This window comes from Procambarus clarkii, chromosome 79 (genome assembly GCF_040958095.1).
Source record: "Procambarus clarkii isolate CNS0578487 chromosome 79, FALCON_Pclarkii_2.0, whole genome shotgun sequence".
Taxonomy (NCBI): domain Eukaryota; kingdom Metazoa; phylum Arthropoda; class Malacostraca; order Decapoda; family Cambaridae; genus Procambarus; species Procambarus clarkii.
In genome coordinates, this window is record NC_091228.1 from 21,291,375 (window position 1) to 21,314,257 (window position 22,883).

The following is a 22,883-nucleotide window of genomic DNA, read 5'->3' on the forward strand; positions in this document are numbered from 1 at the left end:
AACAGAGCAATGCAAAAGCTGTACAGTGACCACAACACAGCAGTTGCAACATCAGGATCTGCGGGTTGGTACAAGAATTCAACCAATTACGAACCACTTAGTTTGATGAAAGGGAGCAGTAGAGCAACAGAAGTTCACTTACATCGCATCAGGCTTGGATACCCATGTGCATGGGAAATAGGCTTACAGGTTCCGGAAGATGAGAGGAAATGTCAACACTGTGGAGAAATGCCCGACAGACCACTGCAATCTAACCATCTGGAATCTGGACCATCTAACACAGTCACATATATTATCTAACACACTGTCAGCTACACAAGTACCGGGTGTCAGCAAGTGTCACACTGTCAGTCACACCAGTACTTGGTGTCAGCATGTGTCACACTGTCAGTCACACCAGTACCGGGTGTCAGCATGTGTCACACTGTCAGCCACACCAGTACCGGGTGTCAGCATGTGTCACACTGTCAGCCACACCAGTACCGGGTGTCAGCATGTGTCACACTGTCAGCCACACCAGTACCGGGTGTCAGCATGTGTCACACTGTCAGTCACACCAGTACCGGGTGTGTGTCACACTGTCAGCTACACAAGTACCGGGTGTCAGCAAGTGTCACACTGTCAGTCACACCAGTACTTGGTGTCAGCATGTGTCACACTGTCAGTCACACCAGTACCGGGTGTCAGCATGTGTCACACTGTCAGTCACACCAGTACCGGGTGTGTGTCACACTGTCAGCTACACAAGTACCGGGTGTCAGCAAGTGTCACACTGTCAGTCACACCAGTACTTGGTGTCAGCATGTGTCACACTGTCAGTCACACCAGTACTTGGTGTCAGCATGTGTCACACTGTCAGTCACACCAGTACCGGGTGTCAGCATGTGTCACACTGTCAGTCACACCAGTACCGGGTGTCAGCATGTGTCACACTGTCAATCACACCAGTACCGGGTGTCAGCATGTGTCACACTGTCAGTCACACCAGTACCGGGTGTCAGCATGTGTCACACTGTCAGTCACACCAGTACCGGGTGTCAGCATGTGTCACACTGTCAGTCACACCAGTACCGGGTGTCAGCATGTGTCACACTGTCAGTCACACCAGTACCGGGTGTCAGCATGTGTCACACTGTCAGTCACACCAGTACCGGGTGTCAGCAAGTGTCACACTGTCAGTCACACCAGTACTTGGTGTCAGCATGTGTCACACTGTCAGTCACACCAGTACTTGGTGTCAGCATGTGTCACACTGTCAGTCACACCAGTACCGGGTGTCAGCATGTGTCACACTGTCAGTCACACCAGTACTTGGTGTCAGCATGTGTCACACTGTCAGTCACACCAGTACCGGGTGTCAGCATGTGTCACACTGTCAGCCACACCAGTACCGGGTGTCAGCATGTGTCACACTGTCAGCCACACCAGTACCGGGTGTGTGTCACACTGTCAGCCACACCAGTACCGGGGGTCAGCATGTGTCACACTGTCAGTCACACCAGTACTGGGTGTCAGCATGTGTCACACTGTCAGCCACACCAGTACCGGGTGTCAGCATGTGTCACACTGTCAGAGACACCAGTACCGGGTGTCAGCATGTGTCACACTGTCAGCTACACAAGTACCGGGTGTCAGCATGTGTCACACTATCAGACACACCAGTACCGGGTGTCAGCATGTGTCACACTATCAGACACACCAGTACCGGGTGTCAGCATGTGTCACACTGTCAGTCACACCAGTACCGGGTGTCAGCATGTGTCACACTATCAGACACACCAGTACCAGTTGTCAGCATGAGTCACACTGTCAGCCACACCAGTACCAGGTGTGTGTCACACTGTCAGTCACACCAGTACCGGGTGTCAGCATGTGTCACACTGTCAGTCACACCAGTACCGGGTGTCAGCATGTGTCACACTATCAGACACACCAGTACTTGGTGTCAGCATGTGTCACACTGTCAGTCACACCAGTACCGGGTGTGTGCCACACTGTCAGTCACACCAGTACCGGGTGTCAGCATGTGTCACACTGTCAGTCACACCAGTACCGGGTGTCAGCATGTGTAACACTGTCAGCCACACCAGTACCGGGTGTCAGCATGTGTCACACTGTCAGTCACACCAGTACCGGGTGTCAGCATGTGTCACACTGTCAGCCACACAAGTACCGGGTGTGTGTCACACTGTCAGTCACACCAGTACCGGGTGTCAGCATGTGTCACACTATCAGACACACCAGTACTTGGTGTCAGCATGTGTCACACTGTCAGTCACACCAGTACCGGATGTCAGCATGTGTCACACTGTCAGTCACACCAGTACTTGGTGTCAGCATGTGTCACACTGTCAGCCACACCAGTACCGGGTGTCAGCATGTGTCACACTGTCAGCCACACCAGTACCGGGTGTCAGCATGTGTCACACTGTCAGCCACACCAGTACCGGATGTGTGTCACACTGCCAGATACACCAGCACCGGGTGTCAGCATGTGTCACACTGTCAGCCACACCAGTACCGGGTGTCAGCATGTGTCACACTGTCAGCCACACCAGTACCGGGTGTGTGTCACACTGTCAGCCACATCAATACCGGGTGTCAGCATGTGTCACACTGTCAGCCACACCAGTACCGGGTGTCAGCATGTGTCACACTGTCAGCCACACCAGTACCGGGTGTCAGCATGTGTCACACTGTCAGTCACACCAGTACTGGGTGTCAGCATGTGTCACACTGTCAGTCACACCAGTACCGGGTGTGTGTCACACTGTGAGGCACACCAGTACCGGGTGTCAGCATGTGTCACACTGTCAGCCACACCAGTACCGGGTGTGTGTCACACTGTCAGCCACACCAATACCGGGTGTCAGCATGTGTCACACTGTCAGCCACACCAGTACCGGGTGTCAGCATGTGTCACACTGTCAGCCACTCTAGTACCAGGTGTCAGCACGTGTCACACTGTCAGTCACACCAGTACTGGGTGTCAGCATGTGTCACACTGTCAGTCACACCAGTACTGGGCGTCAGCATGTGTCACACTGTCAGTCACACCAGTACCGGGTGTCAGCATGTGTCACACTGTCAGCCACACCAGTACCGGGTGTCAGCATGTGTCACACTGTCAGTCACACCAGAACCAGGTGTCAGCATGTGTCACACTGTCAGTCACACCAGCACCGGGTGTCAGCATGTGTCACACTGTCAGCCACACCAGTACCGGGTGTCAGCATGTGTCACACGGTCAGTCACACCAAAACCAGGTGTCAGCATGTGTCACACTGTCAGTCACACCAGTACCGGGTGTCAGCATGTGTCACACTGTCAGTCACACCAGAACCAGGTGTCAGCATGTGTCACACTGTCAGTCACACTAGTACCGGGTGTCAGTATGTGTCACACTGTCAGCCACACCAGTACCGGGTGTCAGCATGTGTCACACTGTCAGTCACACCAGTACCGGGTGTCAGCATGTGTCACACTGTCAGCCACTCCAGTACCGGGTGTCAGCATGTGTCACACTGTCAGTCATACCAGTACCGGGTGTCAGCATGTGTCACACTGTCAGCCACACCAGTACCGGGTGTGTGTCACACTGTCAGCCACACCAATACCGGGTGTCAGCATGTGTCACACTGTCAGCCACACCAGTACCGGGTGTCAGCATGTGTCACACTGTCAGCCACACCAGTACTGGGTGTGTGTCACACTGTCAGCCACACCAGTACCGGGTGTCAGCATGTGTCACACTGTCAGCCACACCAGTACTGGGTGTCAGCATGTGTCACACTGTCAGTCACACCAGTACCGGGTGTCAGCATGTGTCACACTGTCAGCCACTCCAGTACCGGGTGTCAGCATGTGTCACACTGTCAGTCACACCAGTACCGGGTGTGTGTCACACTGTGAGGCACACCAGTACCGGGTGTCAGCATGTGTCACACTGTCAGCCACTCCAGTACCGGGTGTCAGCATGTGTCACACTGTCAGTCACACCAGAACCAGGTGTCAGCATGTGTCACACTGTCAGTCACACCAGTACCGGGTGTCAGCATGTGTCACACTGTCAGCCACACCAGTACCGGGTGTCAGCATGTGTCACACTGTCAGTCACACCAGTACCGGGTGTCAGCATGTGTCACACTGTCAGTCACACCAGTACCGGGTGTCAGCATGTGTCACACTGTCAGTCACACCAGTACCGGGTGTCAGCAAGTGTCACACTGTCAGTCACACCAGTACTTGGTGTCAGCATGTGTCACACTGTCAGTCACACCAGTACTTGGTGTCAGCATGTGTCACACTGTCAGTCACCAGTACCGGGTGTCAGCATGTGTCACACTGTCAGTCACCAGTACCGGGTGTCAGCATGTGTCACACTGTCAGTCACCAGTACCGGGTGTCAGCATGTGTCACACTGTCAGCCACACCAGTACCGGGTGTCAGCATGTGTCACACTGTCAGCCACACCAGTACCGGGTGTGTGTCACACTGTCAGCCACACCAGTACCGGGGGTCAGCATGTGTCACACTGTCAGTCACACCAGTACTGGGTGTCAGCATGTGTCACACTGTCAGCCACACCAGTACCGGGTGTCAGCATGTGTCACACTGTCAGAGACACCAGTACCGGGTGTCAGCATGTGTCACACTGTCAGCTACACAAGTACCGGGTGTCAGCATGTGTCACACTATCAGACACACCAGTACCGGGTGTCAGCATGTGTCACACTATCAGACACACCAGTACCGGGTGTCAGCATGTGTCACACTGTCAGTCACACCAGTACCGGGTGTCAGCATGTGTCACACTATCAGACACACCAGTACCAGTTGTCAGCATGAGTCACACTGTCAGCCACACCAGTACCAGGTGTGTGTCACACTGTCAGTCACACCAGTACCGGGTGTCAGCATGTGTCACACTGTCAGTCACACCAGTACCGGGTGTCAGCATGTGTCACACTATCAGACACACCAGTACTTGGTGTCAGCATGTGTCACACTGTCAGTCACACCAGTACCGGGTGTGTGCCACACTGTCAGTCACACCAGTACCGGGTGTCAGCATGTGTCACACTGTCAGTCACACCAGTACCGGGTGTCAGCATGTGTAACACTGTCAGCCACACCAGTACCGGGTGTCAGCATGTGTCACACTGTCAGTCACACCAGTACCGGGTGTCAGCATGTGTCACACTGTCAGCCACACAAGTACCGGGTGTGTGTCACACTGTCAGTCACACCAGTACCGGGTGTCAGCATGTGTCACACTATCAGACACACCAGTACTTGGTGTCAGCATGTGTCACACTGTCAGTCACACCAGTACCGGATGTCAGCATGTGTCACACTGTCAGTCACACCAGTACTTGGTGTCAGCATGTGTCACACTGTCAGCCACACCAGTACCGGGTGTCAGCATGTGTCACACTGTCAGCCACACCAGTACCGGGTGTCAGCATGTGTCACACTGTCAGCCACACCAGTACCGGATGTGTGTCACACTGCCAGATACACCAGCACCGGGTGTCAGCATGTGTCACACTGTCAGCCACACCAGTACCGGGTGTCAGCATGTGTCACACTGTCAGCCACACCAGTACCGGGTGTGTGTCACACTGTCAGCCACATCAATACCGGGTGTCAGCATGTGTCACACTGTCAGCCACACCAGTACCGGGTGTCAGCATGTGTCACACTGTCAGCCACACCAGTACCGGGTGTCAGCATGTGTCACACTGTCAGTCACACCAGTACTGGGTGTCAGCATGTGTCACACTGTCAGTCACACCAGTACCGGGTGTGTGTCACACTGTGAGGCACACCAGTACCGGGTGTCAGCATGTGTCACACTGTCAGCCACACCAGTACCGGGTGTGTGTCACACTGTCAGCCACACCAATACCGGGTGTCAGCATGTGTCACACTGTCAGCCACACCAGTACCGGGTGTCAGCATGTGTCACACTGTCAGCCACTCTAGTACCAGGTGTCAGCACGTGTCACACTGTCAGTCACACCAGTACTGGGTGTCAGCATGTGTCACACTGTCAGTCACACCAGTACTGGGCGTCAGCATGTGTCACACTGTCAGTCACACCAGTACCGGGTGTCAGCATGTGTCACACTGTCAGCCACACCAGTACCGGGTGTCAGCATGTGTCACACTGTCAGTCACACCAGAACCAGGTGTCAGCATGTGTCACACTGTCAGTCACACCAGCACCGGGTGTCAGCATGTGTCACACTGTCAGCCACACCAGTACCGGGTGTCAGCATGTGTCACACGGTCAGTCACACCAAAACCAGGTGTCAGCATGTGTCACACTGTCAGTCACACCAGTACCGGGTGTCAGCATGTGTCACACTGTCAGTCACACCAGAACCAGGTGTCAGCATGTGTCACACTGTCAGTCACACTAGTACCGGGTGTCAGTATGTGTCACACTGTCAGCCACACCAGTACCGGGTGTCAGCATGTGTCACACTGTCAGTCACACCAGTACCGGGTGTCAGCATGTGTCACACTGTCAGCCACTCCAGTACCGGGTGTCAGCATGTGTCACACTGTCAGTCATACCAGTACCGGGTGTCAGCATGTGTCACACTGTCAGCCACACCAGTACCGGGTGTGTGTCACACTGTCAGCCACACCAATACCGGGTGTCAGCATGTGTCACACTGTCAGCCACACCAGTACCGGGTGTCAGCATGTGTCACACTGTCAGCCACACCAGTACTGGGTGTGTGTCACACTGTCAGCCACACCAGTACCGGGTGTCAGCATGTGTCACACTGTCAGCCACACCAGTACTGGGTGTCAGCATGTGTCACACTGTCAGTCACACCAGTACCGGGTGTCAGCATGTGTCACACTGTCAGCCACTCCAGTACCGGGTGTCAGCATGTGTCACACTGTCAGTCACACCAGTACCGGGTGTGTGTCACACTGTGAGGCACACCAGTACCGGGTGTCAGCATGTGTCACACTGTCAGCCACTCCAGTACCGGGTGTCAGCATGTGTCACACTGTCAGTCACACCAGAACCAGGTGTCAGCATGTGTCACACTGTCAGTCACACCAGTACCGGGTGTCAGCATGTGTCACACTGTCAGCCACACCAGTACCGGGTGTCAGCATGTGTCACACTGTCAGTCACACCAGTACCGGGTGTCAGCATGTGTCACACTGTCAGTCACACCAGTACCGGGTGTCAGCATGTGTCACACTGTCAGCCACACCAGTACCGGGTGTCAGCATGTGTCACACTGTCAGTCACCAGTACCGGGTGTCAGCATGTGTCACACTGTCAACCACACCAGTACCGGGTGTCAGCATGTGTCACACTGTCAGTCACCAGTACCGGGTGTCAGCATGTGTCACACTGTCAGTCACCAGTACCGGGTGTCAGCATGTGTCACACTGTCAGTCACCAGTACCGGGTGTCAGCATGTGTCACACTGTCAGTCACACCAGTACCGGGTGTCAGCATGTGTCACACTGTCAGTCACCAGTACCGGGTGTCAGCATGTGTCACACTGTCAGTCACACCAGTACCGGGTGTCAGCATGTGTCACACTGTCAGCCACACCAGTACCGGGTGTGTGTCACACTATCAGTCACACCAGTACCGGGTGTCAGCATGTGTCACACTGTCAGCCACACCAGTACCGGGTGTGTGTCACACTATCAGTCACACCAGTACCGGGTGTCAGCATGTGTCACACTATCAGTCACACCAGTACCGGGTGTCAGCATGTGTCACACTGTCAGTCACACCAGTACCGGGTGTCTGCATGTGTCACACTGTCAGTCACACCAGTACCGGGTGTCAGCATGTGTCACACTGTCAGCCACACCAGTACCGGGTGTCAGCATGTGTCACACTATCAGTCACACCAGTACCGGGTGTCAGCATGTGTCACACTATCAGTCACACCAGTACCGGGTGTCAGCATGTGTCACACTGTCAGCCACACCAGTACCGGGTGTCAGCATGTGTCACACTGTCAGCCACTCCAGTACTGGGTGTCAGCATGTGTCACACTGTCAGCCACACCAGTACCGGGTGTCAGCATGTGTCACACTGTCAGCCACTCCAGTACTGGGTGTCAGCATGTGTCACACTGTCAGCCACACCAGTACCGGGTGTCAGCATGTGTCACACTGTCAGCCACTCCAGTACCGGGTGTCAGCATGTGTCACACTGTCAGCCACTCCAGTACCGGGTGTCAGCATGTGTCACACTGTCAGCCACACCAGTACCGGGTGTCAGCATGTGTCACACTGTCAGTCACCAGTACCGGGTGTCAGCATGTGTCACACTGTCAGTCACCAGTACCGGGTGTCAGCATGTGTCACACTGTCAGTCACCAGTACCGGGTGTCAGCATGTGTCACACTGTCAGTCACCAGTACCGGGTGTCAGCATGTGTCACACTGTCAGCCACACCAGTACCGGGTGTCAGCATGTGTCACACTGTCAGCCACACCAGTACCGGGTGTCAGCATGTGTCACACTGTCAGCCACACCAGTACCGGGTGTCAGCAAGTGTCACACTGTCAGCCACTCCAGTACCGGGTGTCAGCATGTGTCACACTGTCAGCCACACCAGTACCGGGTGTCAGCATGTGTTACACTGTCAGCCACACCAGTACCGGGTGTCAGCATGTGTCACACTGTCAGTCACCAGTACCGGGTGTCAGCATGTGTCACACTGTCAGCCACACCAGTACTGGGTGTCAGCATGTGTCACACTGTCAGTCACACCAGTACCGGGTGTGTGTCACACTGTGAGGCACACCAGTACCGGGTGTCAGCATGTGTCACACTGTCAGTCACTCCAGTACCGGGTGTCAGCATGTGTCACACTGTCAGTCACCAGTGCCGGGTGTCAGCATGTGTCACACTGTCAGCCACACCAGTACCGGGTGTCAGCATGTGTCACACTGTCAGCCACACCAGTACCGAGTGTCAGCATGTGTCACACTGTCAGCCACACCAGTACCGGGTGTCAGCATGTGTCACACTGTCAGTCACCAGTACCGGGTGTCAGCATGTGTCACACTGTCAGTCACACCAGTACCGGGTGTGTGTCACACTGTGAGGCACACCAGTACCGGGTGTCAGCATGTGTCACACTGTCAGTCACCAGTACCGGGTGTCAGCATGTGTCACACTGTCAGCCACACCAGTACCGGGTGTCAGCATGTGTCACACTGTCAGTCACTCCAGTACCGGGTGTCAGCATGTGTCACACTGTCAGTCACCAGTACCGGGTGTCAGCATGTGTCACACTGTCAGTCACCAGTACCGGGTGTCAGCATGTGTCACACTGTCAGTCACCAGTACCGGGTGTCAGCATGTGTCACACTGTCAGCCACACCAGTACCGGGTGTCAGCATTTGTCACACTGTCAGCCACACTAGTACCGGGTGTCAGCATGTGTCACACTGTCAGCCACACCAGTACCGGGTGTCAGCATGTGTCACACTGTCAGCCACTCCAGTACCGGGTGTCAGCATGTGTCACACTGTCAGTCACTCCAGTACCGGGTGTCAGCATGTGTCACACTGTCAGTCACCAGTACCGGGTGTCAGCATGTGTCACACTGTCAGCCACACCAGTACCGGGTGTCAGCATGTGTCACACTGTCAGCCACACCAGTACCGGGTGTCAGCATGTGTCACACTGTCAGCCACACCAGTACCGGGTGTCAGCATGTGTCACACTGTCAGCCACTGCAGTACCGGGTGTCAGCATGTGTCACACTGTCAGCCACACCAGTACCGGGTGTCAGCATGTGTCACACTGTCAGTCACACCAGTACCGGGTGTCAGCATGTGTCACACTGTCAGTCACACCAGTACCGGGTGTCAGCATGTGTCACACTGTCAGCCACACCAGTACCGGGTGTCAGCATGTGTCACACTGTCAGCCACACCAGTACCGGGTGTCAGCATGTGTCACACTGTCAGCCACACCAGTACCGGGTGTCAGCATGTGTCACACTGTCAGCCACACCAGTACCGGCTGGAGCATCCCACTCCACAAGGAGGAGTCCTAGCTTATCTTGAGATGATTTCGGGGTTTTAGTGTCCCCGCGGCCCAGTCCTTGACGAGGCCTCCACTCCCAGGAAGCAGCCCGTGACAGCTGACTAACACCCAGGTACCTATTTTACTGCTGGGTACCAGGGGCATAGGGTGAAAGAAACTCTGCCCATTGTTTCCCACCGGCGCCCGGGATCGAACCCGGGACGACAGGATCACAAGTACAGCGTGCTGTCCACTCGGCCGACCGACTCCCCGCCCGACCGACTGGGTCAGGGGGGTGCCAGGTGTGGGTCAGGGGGGTGCCAGGTGTGGGTCAGGGGGGTGCCAGGTGTGGGTCAGGGGGTGCCAGGTGTGGGTCAGGGGGTGCCAGGTGTGGGTCAGGGGGGTGCCAGGTGTGGGTCAGGGGGGTGCCAGGTGTGGGTCAGGGGGTGCCAGGTGTGGGTCAGGGGGGTGCCAGGTGTGGGTCAGGGGGGGTGCCAGGTGTGGGTCAGGGGGTGCCAGGTGTGGGTCAGGGGGTGCGTAGGTGTGGGTCAGGGGGGTGCCAGGTGTGGGTCAGGGGGGTGCCAGGTGTGGGTAAGGGGGTGCCAGGTGTGGGTCAAGGGGGGTGCCAGCTGTGGGTCAGTGGGCGTGCCAGGTGTTGGTCAGTGGGGTGCCAGGTGTGGGTCAGGGGGTGCCAGGTGTGGGTCAGGGAGGGGTGCCAGGTGTTGGTCAAGGAGGGGTGCCAGGTGTGGGTCAGGGGGGGAGGTGCCAGGTGTATGTCAGGGGGTTGCCAGGTGTGGGTCAGGGGGGTGCCAGGTGTGGGTCAGGGGGGTGCCAGGTGTTGGTCAGGGAGGGGTGCCAGGTGTTGGTCAGGGGGGTGCCAGGTGTGGGTCAGGGGGTGCCAGGTGTGGGGTCGGGGGGCGGCCAGGTGTGGGTCAGGGAGGGGTGCCAGGTGTTGGTCAAGGAGGGGTGCCAGGTGTGGGTCATGGGGGGAGGTGCCAGGTGTATGTCAGGGGGTTGCCAGGTGTGGGTCAGGGGGGTGCCAGGTGTGGGTCAGGGGGGTGCCAGGTGTTGGTCAGGGAGGGGTGCCAGGTGTTGGTCAGGGGGGTGCCAGGTGTGGGTAAGGGGGGTGCCAGGTGTGGGTCAGTGGGTGCCAGGTGTGGGTCAGTGGGTGCCAGGTGTGGGTAAGGGGGGTGCCAGGTGTGGGTCAGGGGGTGCCAGGTGTGGGTCAGTGGGGGTGCCAGGTGTGGGTCAGGGGGGTGCCAGGTGTGGGTCTGGGGGGTGCCAGGTATGGGTCAGGGGGTGGCCAGGTGTGGGTCAGGGGGGTGCCAGGTGTTGGCTAAGGAGGGGTGCCAGGTGTGGGTCAGGGGGGTGCCAGGTGTGGGTCAGGGGGTGCCAGGTGTGGTTCAGGGGGCGGGTGCCAGGTGTTGGTCAGGGGGGTGCCAGGTGTGGATCAGAGGAGGGTGCCAGGTGTGGGTCGGGGGGGTGCCAGGTGTGGGTCAGGAGGGATGCCAGGTGTGGGTCAGGGGGTGCCAGGTGTTGGTCAGGGGGGTGCCAGGTGTGGGTCAGGGGGTTGCCAGGTGTGGGTCAGGGGGTGCCAGGTGTGGGTCAGGGGGTTGCCAGGTGTGGGTCAGGGGGGGGTGTCAGGTGTGGGTCAGGGGGTGCCAGGTGTTGGTCAGGGGGGAGGAGCCAGGTGTTGGTCAGGGGGATGCCAGGTGTGGGTCAGGGGGTTGCCAGGTGTGGGTCAGGGGGGTGCCAGGTGTTGGTCAGGGGGGGAGGTGCCAGGTGTATGTCAGGGGGTTGCCAGGTGTGGGTCAGGGGGGTGCCAGGTGTGGGTCAGGGGGTTGCCAGGTGTTGGTCAGGGAGGGGTGCCAGGTGTGGGTAAGGGGGTGCCAGGTGTGGGTCAGTAGGTGCCAGGTGTGGGTCAGGGGGGGTGCCAGTTGTGGGTCAGGGGGGTGCCAGGTGTGGGTCAGTGGGGGTGCCAGGTGTGGGTCAGGGGGGTGCCAGTTGTGGGTCTGGGGGGTGCCAGGTGTGGTTCAGGGGGTGCCAGGTGTGGGTCAGGGGGTGGCCAGGTGTGGGTCAGGGGGGTGCCAGGTGTTGGTCAAGGAGGGGTGCCAGGTGTGGGTCAAGGGGTGCCAGGTGTGGGTCAGGGGGGTGCCAGGTGTGGTTCAGGGGGTGCCAGGTGTGGGTCAGGGGGGTGCCAGGTGTGGATCAAGGGGGTGCCAGGTGTGGGTCAGTGGGGGTGCCAGGTGTGGGTCAAGGGGTTGCCAGGTGTGGGTCAGGGGGGTGCCAGGTGTGGGTCAGGGAGGGTGCCAGGTGTGGGTCAGGGGGGGTGCCAGGTGTGAGTCAGGGGGGTGCCAGGTGTGGGTCAGTGGGGGTGCCAGGTGTGGGTCAGGGGGGGCTCCAGGTGTGGGTCAAGGGGTGCCAGGTGTGGGTCAGGGGGGTGCCAGGTGTGGGTCAGAGGTGTGCGAGGTGTGGGTTCAGGGGGGTGCCAGGTGTGGGTCAGGGGGTGCTAGGTGTGGGTCAGGGGGAGTGCCAGGTGTGGGTCAGGGGGTGCCAGGTGTGGGTCAGGGGGTGTGCCAGGTATGGGTCAGGGGGTGTCAGGTGTAGATCAGGGGGGGGTGCCAGGTATGGGTCAGGGAGGGGTACCAGGTGTGGGTCAGGGGGGTGCAAGGTGTGGGTCAGGGGTGGAGGTGCCAGGTGTAAGTCAGGGGGTGCCAGGTGTGGGTTAGGGGGTGCCAGGTGTGGGTCAGGGGGTGTGCCAGGTATGGGTCAGGGGGTGTCAGGTGTAGATCAGGGGGGGGGGTGCCAGGTGTGGGTCAGGGAGGGGTACCAGGTGTGGGTCAGGGGGGTGCAAGGTGTGGGTCAGGGGTGGAGGTGCCACGTGTAAGTCAGGGGGTGCCAGGTGTGGGTTAGGGGGTGCCGGGTGTGGGTCACGGGGGTGCCAGGTATGGGTCAGCGGGGTGCCAGGTGTGGGTCGGGAGGGGCAGGTGTGGGTCAGGGGGGTGCCAGGTGTGGGTCAGGGGGGATGCCTGGTGTGGGGTTAGGGGAGGGGTGCCAGGTGTGGGTCAGGGGGTTGCCAGGTGTGGGTCAGGGGGGATGCCTGGTGTGGGGTCAGGGGGGTGCCAGGTGTGGGTCAGGGCGTTGCCAGGTGTGGGTCAGGGGGGGTACCAGGTGTGGGTCAGGGGGGGTGCCAGGTGTGGGTCAGGGGGGTGCCAGGTGTGGGTAAGGGGGGGTACCAGGTGTGGGTCAGGGGGGGAGGTGCCAGGTATGGGTCAGGGGGGTGCCAGGTGTGGGTCAGGGGGGTGCCAGGTGTGGGTCAGGGGGGGTGCCAGGTGAAGGTCAGGGGGGTGCCAGGTGTGGGGTCAGGGGGGGTGCCAGGTGTGGGTCAGGGGGGGTACCAGGTGTGGGTCAGGGGGGGAGGTGCCAGGTATGGGTCAGGGGGGTGCCAGGTGTGGGTCAGGGGGGTGCCAGGTGTGGGTCAGGGGGGGTGCCAGGTGTGGGTCAGGGGGTGCCAGGTGTGGGCCAGGGGGGGTACCAGGTGTGGGTCAGGGGGTGCCAGGTTTGGGTCAGGGGGTGCCAGGTATGGGTCAGGGGGGTGCCAGGTGTGGGTCAGGGGGGGTGCCAGGTGTGGGTCAGGGGGGTGCCAGGTGTGGGTCAAAGGGGGGTGCCAGGTGTGGTTCAGGGGGTGCCAGGTGTGGGTCAGGGGGGTGCCAGGTGTGGATCAAGGGGGTGCCAGGTGTGGGTCAGGGGGTTGCCAGGTGTGGGTCAGGGGGTTGCCAGGTGTGGGTCAGGGGGTGCCAGGTGTGGGTCAGGGGGGTGCCAGGTGTGGGTCAAAGGGGGGTGCCAGGTGTGGTTCAGGGGGTGCCAGGTGTGGGTCAGGGGGGTGCCAGGTGTGGATCAAGGGGGTGCCAGGTGTGGGTCAAGGGGTGCCAGGTGTGGGTCAGGGGGGTGCCAGGTGTGGGTCAGGGAGGGGTACCAGGTGTGGGTCAGGGGGTTGCCAGGTGTGGGTCAGGGGGGTGCCAGGTGTAAATCAAGGGGGTGCCAGGTGTGGGTCAGGGGGGGGTGCCAGGTGTGGGTCAGGGGGTGCCAGGTGTGGGTCAGGGGGTGCCAGGTGTGGGTCAGGGGGGTGCCAGGTGTGGGTCAGGGAGGGGTACCAGGTGTGGGTCAGGGGGTTGCCAGGTGTGGGTCAGGGGGTTGCCAGGTGTGGGTCAGGGGGTGCCAGGTGTGGTTCAGGGGGTGCCAGGTGTGGGTCAGGGGGGTGCCAGGTGTGGATTAAGGGGGTGCCAGGTGTGGGTCAGGGGAGGTGCCAGGTGTGGATCAAGGGGGTGCCAGGTGTGGTTCAGGGGGTGCCAGGTGTGGTTCAGGGGGTGCCAGGTGTGGTTCAGGGGGTGCCAGGTGTGGGTCAGTGGGCGCCAGGGAACACTCACCCGTCCAGGTGTAGGTCTGAGTGATGCACATCTTGGTGTACTGGTACTTGTTAGGGACACTCTGGATGTCGAACCACAGACCCGAGTACTGCAAGAGTCAGAAAAGCCCTGGGTAAATACTGGTTACGAAACATGTTTATTGATATAACAATTCAACAGGTCATATAATAGACGTGGAATGTTTCATGCATAAATTAGACATATATGAATGAAGTGGATATAATCTGGTGCTGGTTCGAGGGGCCGAGAGATCTTCAGTAGCTTTCTTTTTATAATGGAGCAGAGTCTCCTGTTGACCCCTGATAACGGAGGAGAGTCTCCTGTTGACCCCTGATAACGGAGGAGAGTCTCCTGTTGACCCTGATAACGGAGGAGAGTCTCCTGTTGACCCCTGATAACGGAGGAGAGTCTCCTGTTGACCCTGATAACGGAGGAGAGTCTCCTGTTGACCCTAATAACGGAGGAGAGTCTCCTGTTGACCCTGATAACGGAGGAGAATCTCCTGTTGACCCTGATAACGGAGGAGAGTCTCCTGTTGACCCCTGATAACGGAGGAGAGTCTCCTGTTGACCCTGATAACGGAGGAGAGTCTCCTGTTGACCCCTGTTAACGGAGGAGAGTCTCCTGTTGACCCCTGATAACGGAGGAGAGTCTCCTGTTGACCCCTGATAACGGAGGAGAGTCTCCTGTTGACCCCTGATAACGGAGGAGAGTCTCCTGTTGACCCTGATAACGCAGCAGAGTCTCCTGTTGACCCTGATAGTGGAGGAGAGTCTCCTGTTGACCCTGATAACGGAGGAGAGTCTCCTGTTGACCCTGATAACGGAGGAGAGTCTCCTGTTGACCCTGATAACGGAGGAGAGTCTCCTGTTGACCCTGATAACGGTGGAGAGTCTCTTGTTGACCCCTGATAACGGAGGAGTGTCTCCTGTTGACCCTGATAACGGTGGAGAGTCTCTTGTTGACCTGATAACGGAGGAGAGTCTCCTGTTGACCCCTGATAACGCAGCAGAGTCTCCTGTTGACCCCTGATAACGCAGCAGAGTCTCCTGTTGACCCTGATAACGCAGCAGAGTCTCCTGTTGACCCTGATAACGGAGGAGAGTCTCCTGTTGACCCTGATAACGGAGGAGCCTCTCCTGTTGACCCTGATAACGGAGGAGAGTCTCCTGTTGACCCTGATAACGGAGGAGAGTCTCCTGTTGACCCCTGATAACGGAGGAGAGTCTCCTGTTGACCCCTGATAACGGAGGAGAGTCTCCTGTTGACCCTGATAACGGAGGAGAGTCTCCTGTTGACCCCTGATAACGGAGGAGAGTCTCCTGTTGACCCTGATAACGGAGGAGAGTCTCCTGTTGACCCTGATAACGGAGGAGAGTCTCCTGTTGACCCCTGTAACGGAGGAGAGTCTCCTGTTGACCCTGATAACGGAGGAGAGTCTCCTGTTGACCCCTGTAACGGAGGAGAGTCTCCTGTTGACCCTGATAACGGAGGAGAGTCTCCTGTTGACCCCTGATAACGCAGCAGAGTCTCCTGTTGACCCCTGATAACGGAGGAGAGTCTCCTGTTGACCCTGATAACGGAGGAGAGTCTCCTGTTGACCCTGATAACGGAGCAGAGTCTCCTGTTGACCCCTGATAATGGAGGAGAGTCTCCTGTTGACCCTGATAACGGAGGAGAGTCTCCTGTTGACCCTGATAATGGAGGAGAGTGTCCTGTTGACCCTGATAACGGAGGAGAGTCTCCTGTTGACCCCTGATAACGGAGGAGAGTCTCCTGTTGACCCCTGATAACGGAGGAGAGTCTCCTGTTGACCCTGATAACGGAGGAGAGTCTCCTGTTGACCCCTGATAACGGAGGAGAGTCTCCTGTTGACCCTGATAACGGAGGAGAGTCTCCTGTTGACCCTGATAATGGAGGAGAGTCTCCTGTTGACCCCTGATAACGGAGAAGAGTCTCCTGTTGACCCTGATAACGGAGGAGAGTCTCCTGTTGACCCTGATAATGGAGGAGAGTCTCCTGTTGACCCTGATAACGGAGGAGAGTCTCCTGTTGACCCCTGATAACGGAGGAGAGTCTCCTGTTGACCCTGATAATGGAGGAGAGTCTCCTGTTGACCCTGATAACGGAGGAGAGTCTCCTGTTGACCCCTGATAACGGAGGAGAGTCTCCTGTTGACCCCTGATAACGGAGGAGAGTCTCCTTTTGACCCTGATAACGGAGGAGAGTCTCCTGTTGACCCCTGATAACGGAGGAGAGTCTCCTGTTGACCCTGATAACGGAGGAGAGTCTCCTATTGACCCTGATAATGGAGGAGAGTCTCCTGTTGACCCTGATAACGGAGGAGAGTCTCCTGTTGACCCCTGATAACGGAGGAGAGTCTCCTATTGACCCTGATAACGGAGGAGAGTCTCCTGTTGACCCTGATAACGGAGGAGAGTCTCCTGTTGACCCTGATGACGGAGGAGAGTCTCCTGTTGACCTCTGATAACGGAAGAGTCTCCTGTTGACCCTGATAACGGAGGAGAGTCTCCTGTTGACCCTGATAGCGGAGGAGAGTCTCCTGTTGACCCTGATAACGGAGGAGAGTCTCCTGTTGACCCCTGATAACGGAGGAGAGTCTCCTGTTGACCCTGTTACCCGTAACACTCTCGTATTGTCTCTCATATATTTTGTTAACTTAAACTGCACATTGTGAGGAGTGATAAAGGCTCCTCCTGCAGTAGTCCGCCCAGCAGCGGCTGTGTTGACCTTTGACAGTCATGACAAATTTCCTTACACTCTGATGTTCCCTGTGAGGGGTTGCGGGGGGGGGGGGTCTCTCACACGCACTCACTCAGCGCGTTAGTTGACGACCAGATGAGCGGACGAGTGGAAGTGTGTACTCACCTAATTGTACTCACCTAATTGTGCTTGCGGGGGTTGAGCTTTGGCTCTTTGGTCCCGCCTCTCAACTGTCAATCAACTGGTGTACAGATTCCTGAGCCTACTGGGCTCTATCATATCTACATTTGAAACTGTGTATGGAGTCAGCCTCCACCACATCACTTCCTAGTGCATTCCATTTATTAACTACTCTGACACTGAAAAAGTTCTTTCTAACGTCTCTGTGGCTCATCTGGGTACTAAGTTTCCACCTGTGTCCCCTTGTTCGTGTCCCACTCGTGCTGAAGAGTCTGTCTTTGTCCACCCTGTCAATTCCCCTGAGAATTTTGTAGGTAGTTATCATGTCTCCCCTTACTCTTCTGTTTTCCAGGGATGTGAGGTTCAGCTCCTTTAGCCTTTCCTCGTAGCTCAATCCTCTCAGTTCCGGGACGAGCCTGGTGGCATACCGCTGAATCTTCTCTAACTTTGTCTTGTCTTTAACTAGGTATGGACTCCAGGCTGGAGCTGCATACTCCAGGATTGGTCTTACATAAGTGGTATACAGGATTCTGAAAGATTCCTTACACAAGTTTCTAAAGGCAGTTCTTATGTTGGCCAGTCTATCATATGCCGCAGATGATATTCTTTTGATGTGGGCCTCTGGGGACAGGTTCGGTGTGATATCAACCCCCAGATCTTTCTCTCTATTTGACTCTTGCAGGATTTCCCCTCCCAGATGATACCTTGTGTTCAGCCTCCTGCTCCCTTCGCCTAATTTCATCACCTTACACTTTCCTGTGTGTGGAAGTGGAAGTGTGTGCGTGTGTGTGTGTGTATTCACCTAGTTGTGTTTGCGGGGGTTGAGGTCTGGCTCTTTGGTCCCGCCTCTCAACCGTCAATCAATAGGTGTACAGTTTCCTGTGCCTATCGGGCTCTATCATATCTACACTTGAAGCTGTGTATGGAGTCAGCCTCCACCACATCACCTCCTAATGCATTCCATTTGTCAACCACACTGACACTAAAAAAGTTCTTTCTAATATCTCTGTGGCACATTTGGGCTCTCAGTTTCCACCTGTGTCCCCTTGTGCGTGTGCCCATTGTGTTAAATAGCCTGTCTTTATCTACCCTTTCTTATCTACCCTTATCTACCCTTTATCTTATTCCCTTGAGAATCTTGAATGTGGTGATCATGTCCCCCTAACTCTTTTGTCATCCAGCGAAGTGAGGTTTAATTCCCGTAGTCTCTCCTCCTCCTGTGTGTGTGTGTACTCACCTCACCTATTCACCTATTTGTGCTTGCAGGATCGAGCTTGGCTCTTGGATCCCGCCTTTCCAGCCATCGGTTGTTTGCAGCAATGACTCCTGTCCCATTTCCCTATCATACCTAATTTTAAAATTATGAGTAGAGTTTGCTTCCACAACCTGTTCCCAAAGTGCATTCCATTTTTCCACTACTCTCACGCTAAAAGAAAACTTCCTAACATCTCTGTGACTCATCTGAGTTCCCAGTTTCCACCCATGTCCCCTCGTTCTGTTATTATTACGTGTGAACATTTCATCTATTTCCACTTTGTCAATTCCCCTGAGTATTTTATATGTTCCTATCATATCTCCTCTCTCCCTTCTTTTCTCTAGTGTCGTAAGGATCAGTTCCCTCAGACGTTCTTCATATCCCATCCCTCGTAACTCTGGGACAAGCCTCGTCGCAAACCTCTGAACCTTCTCTAGTTTCCTTATGTGTTTTTTCAGGTGGGGGCTCCATGATGGCGCGGCATACTCTAAGACGGGTCTCACGTAGGCAGTGTAAAGCGCCCTAAAAGCCTCCTCACTTAGGTTTCTGAATGAAGTTCTAATTTTCGCCAGTGTAGAGTACGCTGCTGTCGTTATCCTATTTATATGTGCCTCAGGAGTTAGATTAGGTGTCACATCCACTCCCAGGTCTCTTTCTCGAATCGTTACAGGTAGGCAGTTCCCCTTCATTGTGTACTGTCCTTTTGGTCGTCTATCACCTGATCCCATTTCCATAACTTTACATTTACTGGTGTTGAACTCCAGTAGCCATTTCCCTGACCATCTCTGCAACCTGTTTAAGTCGTCTTGGAGGATCCTACAATCCTCATCTGTTACAACTCTTCTCATTAATTTTGCGTCATCCGCAAACATTGACATGTATGATTCCACTCCTGTAAACATATCATTTACGTAAATTAGAAATAGGATTGGGCCCAGCACCGATCCTTGAGGTACTCCACTTGTTACTGTTCGCCAGTCCGACTTCTCGCCCCTTACCATTACCCTTTGGCTCTTTCCTGTCAGGTAGTTCCTCACCCATGCTAGGGCCTTTCCGCTTACTCCTGCCTGCCTCTCAAGTTTGTAAAGCAGTCTCATGTGCGGTACTGTATCAAAGGCCTTTTGGCAGTCAAGAAATATGCAGTCTACCCAGCCTTCTTTGTCCTGCCTTATCCTTGTTACTTTATTATAGAATTCTAAAAGGTTTGTTAGACATGATTTCCCTGTACAGAACCCATGTTGGTGCTTGTTTACAAACTCAATGCTCTCCAGGTGCTCAACAAGTCTTAGCCTAATTATTCTTTCAAGTATTTTGCAGGGGATGCTTGTCAGTGATACGGGTCTGTAGTTAAGTGCCTCCTCCCTATCTCCTTTCTTGAAAATCAGTACGACATTTGCCTCCTTCCAGCAAATGAGCAATTCTCTCGACCAAAGTGACTCATTAAAGATCATTGCCAGAGGCACGCTGAGAGCCTGCGCTGCCTCTTTTAGTATCCACGGTGATACTTTGTCTGGTCCAACCGCTTTAGTTGCATCCAGTGTTGTCAACTGTTTCATTACCTCCTCTGCTGTCACCTCTATATCTGATAGTCTTTCATCTTGGGTAATCTCTTCTAACAATGGGAGCTGCTCAGGGTCGGTTGTGAACACTCCATGAAAACTTGCATTCAGTACCTCACAGATTTCCTTGTCGCTTTCTGTATATGCCCCTTCTGTTTTCATCAGTCTTGTCACTTTCCTGTCATTTACCGACATCTTCCTTCTTATATGGCTATGTAGTAATTTAGGTTGCTTTTTCGCTTTGATTGCAATATCATTCTCATAATTTCTTTCTGACACTCGTCTTATGTTAATGTAATCGTTCTTATCTCTGTTACATCTAATCCTGTTGTCCTCTGTCCTTTGTCTTCTGTACTTCCTCCACTCCCTCCTGCTTCTCACCTTTGCTTCCTGACACTGTCTATTAAACCATGGGTTATTATATTCCCTCCTGCTTTTTTCCTTTATTGTTGGAATAAATCTCTCTTCAGCCTCCTTGCATTTCAATATGACTTGGTTCATCATACCTTGCACTGTTTTTCCTCTAAGTTCTTCCTCCCACTGCACTTCTCCGAAGTAGTCCCTTATCCTTCTGTAGTCCCCTCTTCTGTTATCAAGTCTCCTTTCCCGGTCCTCTTGTCCTTTGGTCACAATTTTAAGCTCCATCATGTAGTCAAAGACTAGGACACAATGGTCACTGGCTCCTAGTGGTATTTCATGTTCTAAATGCTCAATGTCTTCTACATTCTGGGTGAAAACAAGGTCTAATAGGCTGGGCGTATCCCCTCCTCTTTCCCTAGTGTCTTCCTTCACATGCTGTGTTGGGAAATTCCTGTCAATAACGTCTACTAGCTTCGCTCCCCAGGTCTCCTCCCCACCATGGGGATTCTTCGTTTCCCAATCTATCTCTCCATGATTTAGGTCCCCCATGTGTGTGTGTGTGTGTGTGTGTGTGTGTGTGTGTGTACTCACCTAGTTGTGTTTGCGGAGGTTGAGCTCTGGCTCTTTGGTCCCGCCTCTCAACCGTCAATCAACAGGTGTACAGATTCCTGAGCCTATCGGGCTCTATCATATCTACACTTGAAACTGTGTATGGAGTCAGCCTCGACCACATCACTTCCTAATGCACTCCATTTGTCAACCACTCTGAAACTAAAAAAGTTCTTTCTAATATCTCTGTGGCTCATTTGGGCACTCAGTTTCCACCTGTGTCCCCTTGTGCGTGTTCCCCTTGTGTTAAATAGACTGTCTTTATCTACCCTATCAATTCCCTTCAGAATCTTGAATGTGGTGATCATGTCCCACCTAACTCTTCTGTCTTCCAGCGAAGTGAGGTTTAATTCCCGTAGTCTCTCCTCGTAGCTCATACCTCTCAGCTCGGGTACTAGTCTGGTGGCAAACCTTTGAACCTTTTCCAATTTAGTCTTATCCTTGACTAGATATAGACTCCATGCTGGGGCTGCATACTCCAGGATTGGCCTGACATATGTGGTATACAAAGTTCTGAATGATTCTTTACACAAGTTTTTGAATGCCGTTCGTATGTTAGCCAGCCTGGCATATGCCGCTGATGTTATCCGCTTGATATGTGCTGCAGGAGACAGGTCTGGCGTGATATCAACCCTCAAGTCTTTTTCCTTCTCTGACTCCTGAAGAATTTCCTCTCGCAGATGATACCTTGTATCTGGCCTCCTGCTCCCTACACCTATCTTCATTACATTACATTTGGTTGGGTTAAACTCTAACAACCATTTGTTCGACCATTCCTTCAGCTTGTCTAGGTCTTCTTGAAGCCTCAAACAGTCCTCTTCTGTTTTAATCCTTCTCATAATTTTAGCATCGTCCGCAAACATTAAGAGAAATGAATCGATACCCTCTGGGAGATCATTTACATATATCAGAAACAAGATAGGACCGAGTACAGAGCCCTGTGGGACTCCACTGGTGACTTCACGCCAATCGGAGGTCTCACCCCTTACCGTAACTCTCTGCTTCCTATTGCTTAGTTACTCCCTTATCCACTGGAGCACCTTACCAGCTACACCTGCCTGTCTCTCCAGCTTATGTACCAGCCTCTTATGCGGTACTGTGTCAAAGGCTTTCCGACAATCCAAGAAAATGCAGTCCGCCCAGCCCTCTCTTTCTTGCTTAATCTTTGTCACCTGATCGTAGAATTCTATCAAGCCTGTAAGGCAAGATTTACCCTCCCTGAACCCATGTTGGCGATTTGTCACGAAGTCCCTTCTCTCCAGATGTGTTACCAGGTTTTTTCTCACGATCTTCTCCATCACCAGGCATTGTATACAAGTTAAGGACTCTGGCCTGTAGTTCAGTGCCTCTTGCCTGTCGCCCTTTTTGTATATTGGGACCACATTCGCCGTCTTCCATATTTCTGGTAGGTCTCCAGTCTCCAGTGACTTACTATACACTATGGAGAGTGGCAAGCAAAGTGCCTCTGCACACTCTTTCAGTATCCATGGTGAGATCCCATCTGGACCAACAGCCTTTCTAACATCCAGATCCAGCAGGTGTCTCTTGACCTCCTCTCTCGTAATTTCGAACTCTTCCAAGGCCGCCTGGTTTACCTCCCTTTCTCCTAGCACAGTGACCTCACCTTGTTCTATTGTGAAGACCTCCTGGAACCTCTTGTTGAGTTCTTCACACACTTCTCTGTCATTCTCTGTATACCTGTCCTCGCCTGTTCGAAGTTTCAATACC

General features: G+C 54.9%; 1 protein-coding gene across 1 annotated transcript in view; it reads right to left on the minus strand.

The window, feature by feature from the left end:
• The window catches only part of LOC123764536 (crustacyanin-A2 subunit), a 124,569-nt gene that overhangs the window by 14,857 nt on the left and 86,829 nt on the right, over nucleotides 1-22,883 (minus strand). The window contains exon 2 of the mRNA XM_045752510.2: nucleotides 14,469-14,556. Coding sequence (XP_045608466.1) covers nucleotides 14,469-14,556 — 88 coding nt within the window. The remainder of the gene's footprint in view (nucleotides 1-14,468; nucleotides 14,557-22,883) is intronic.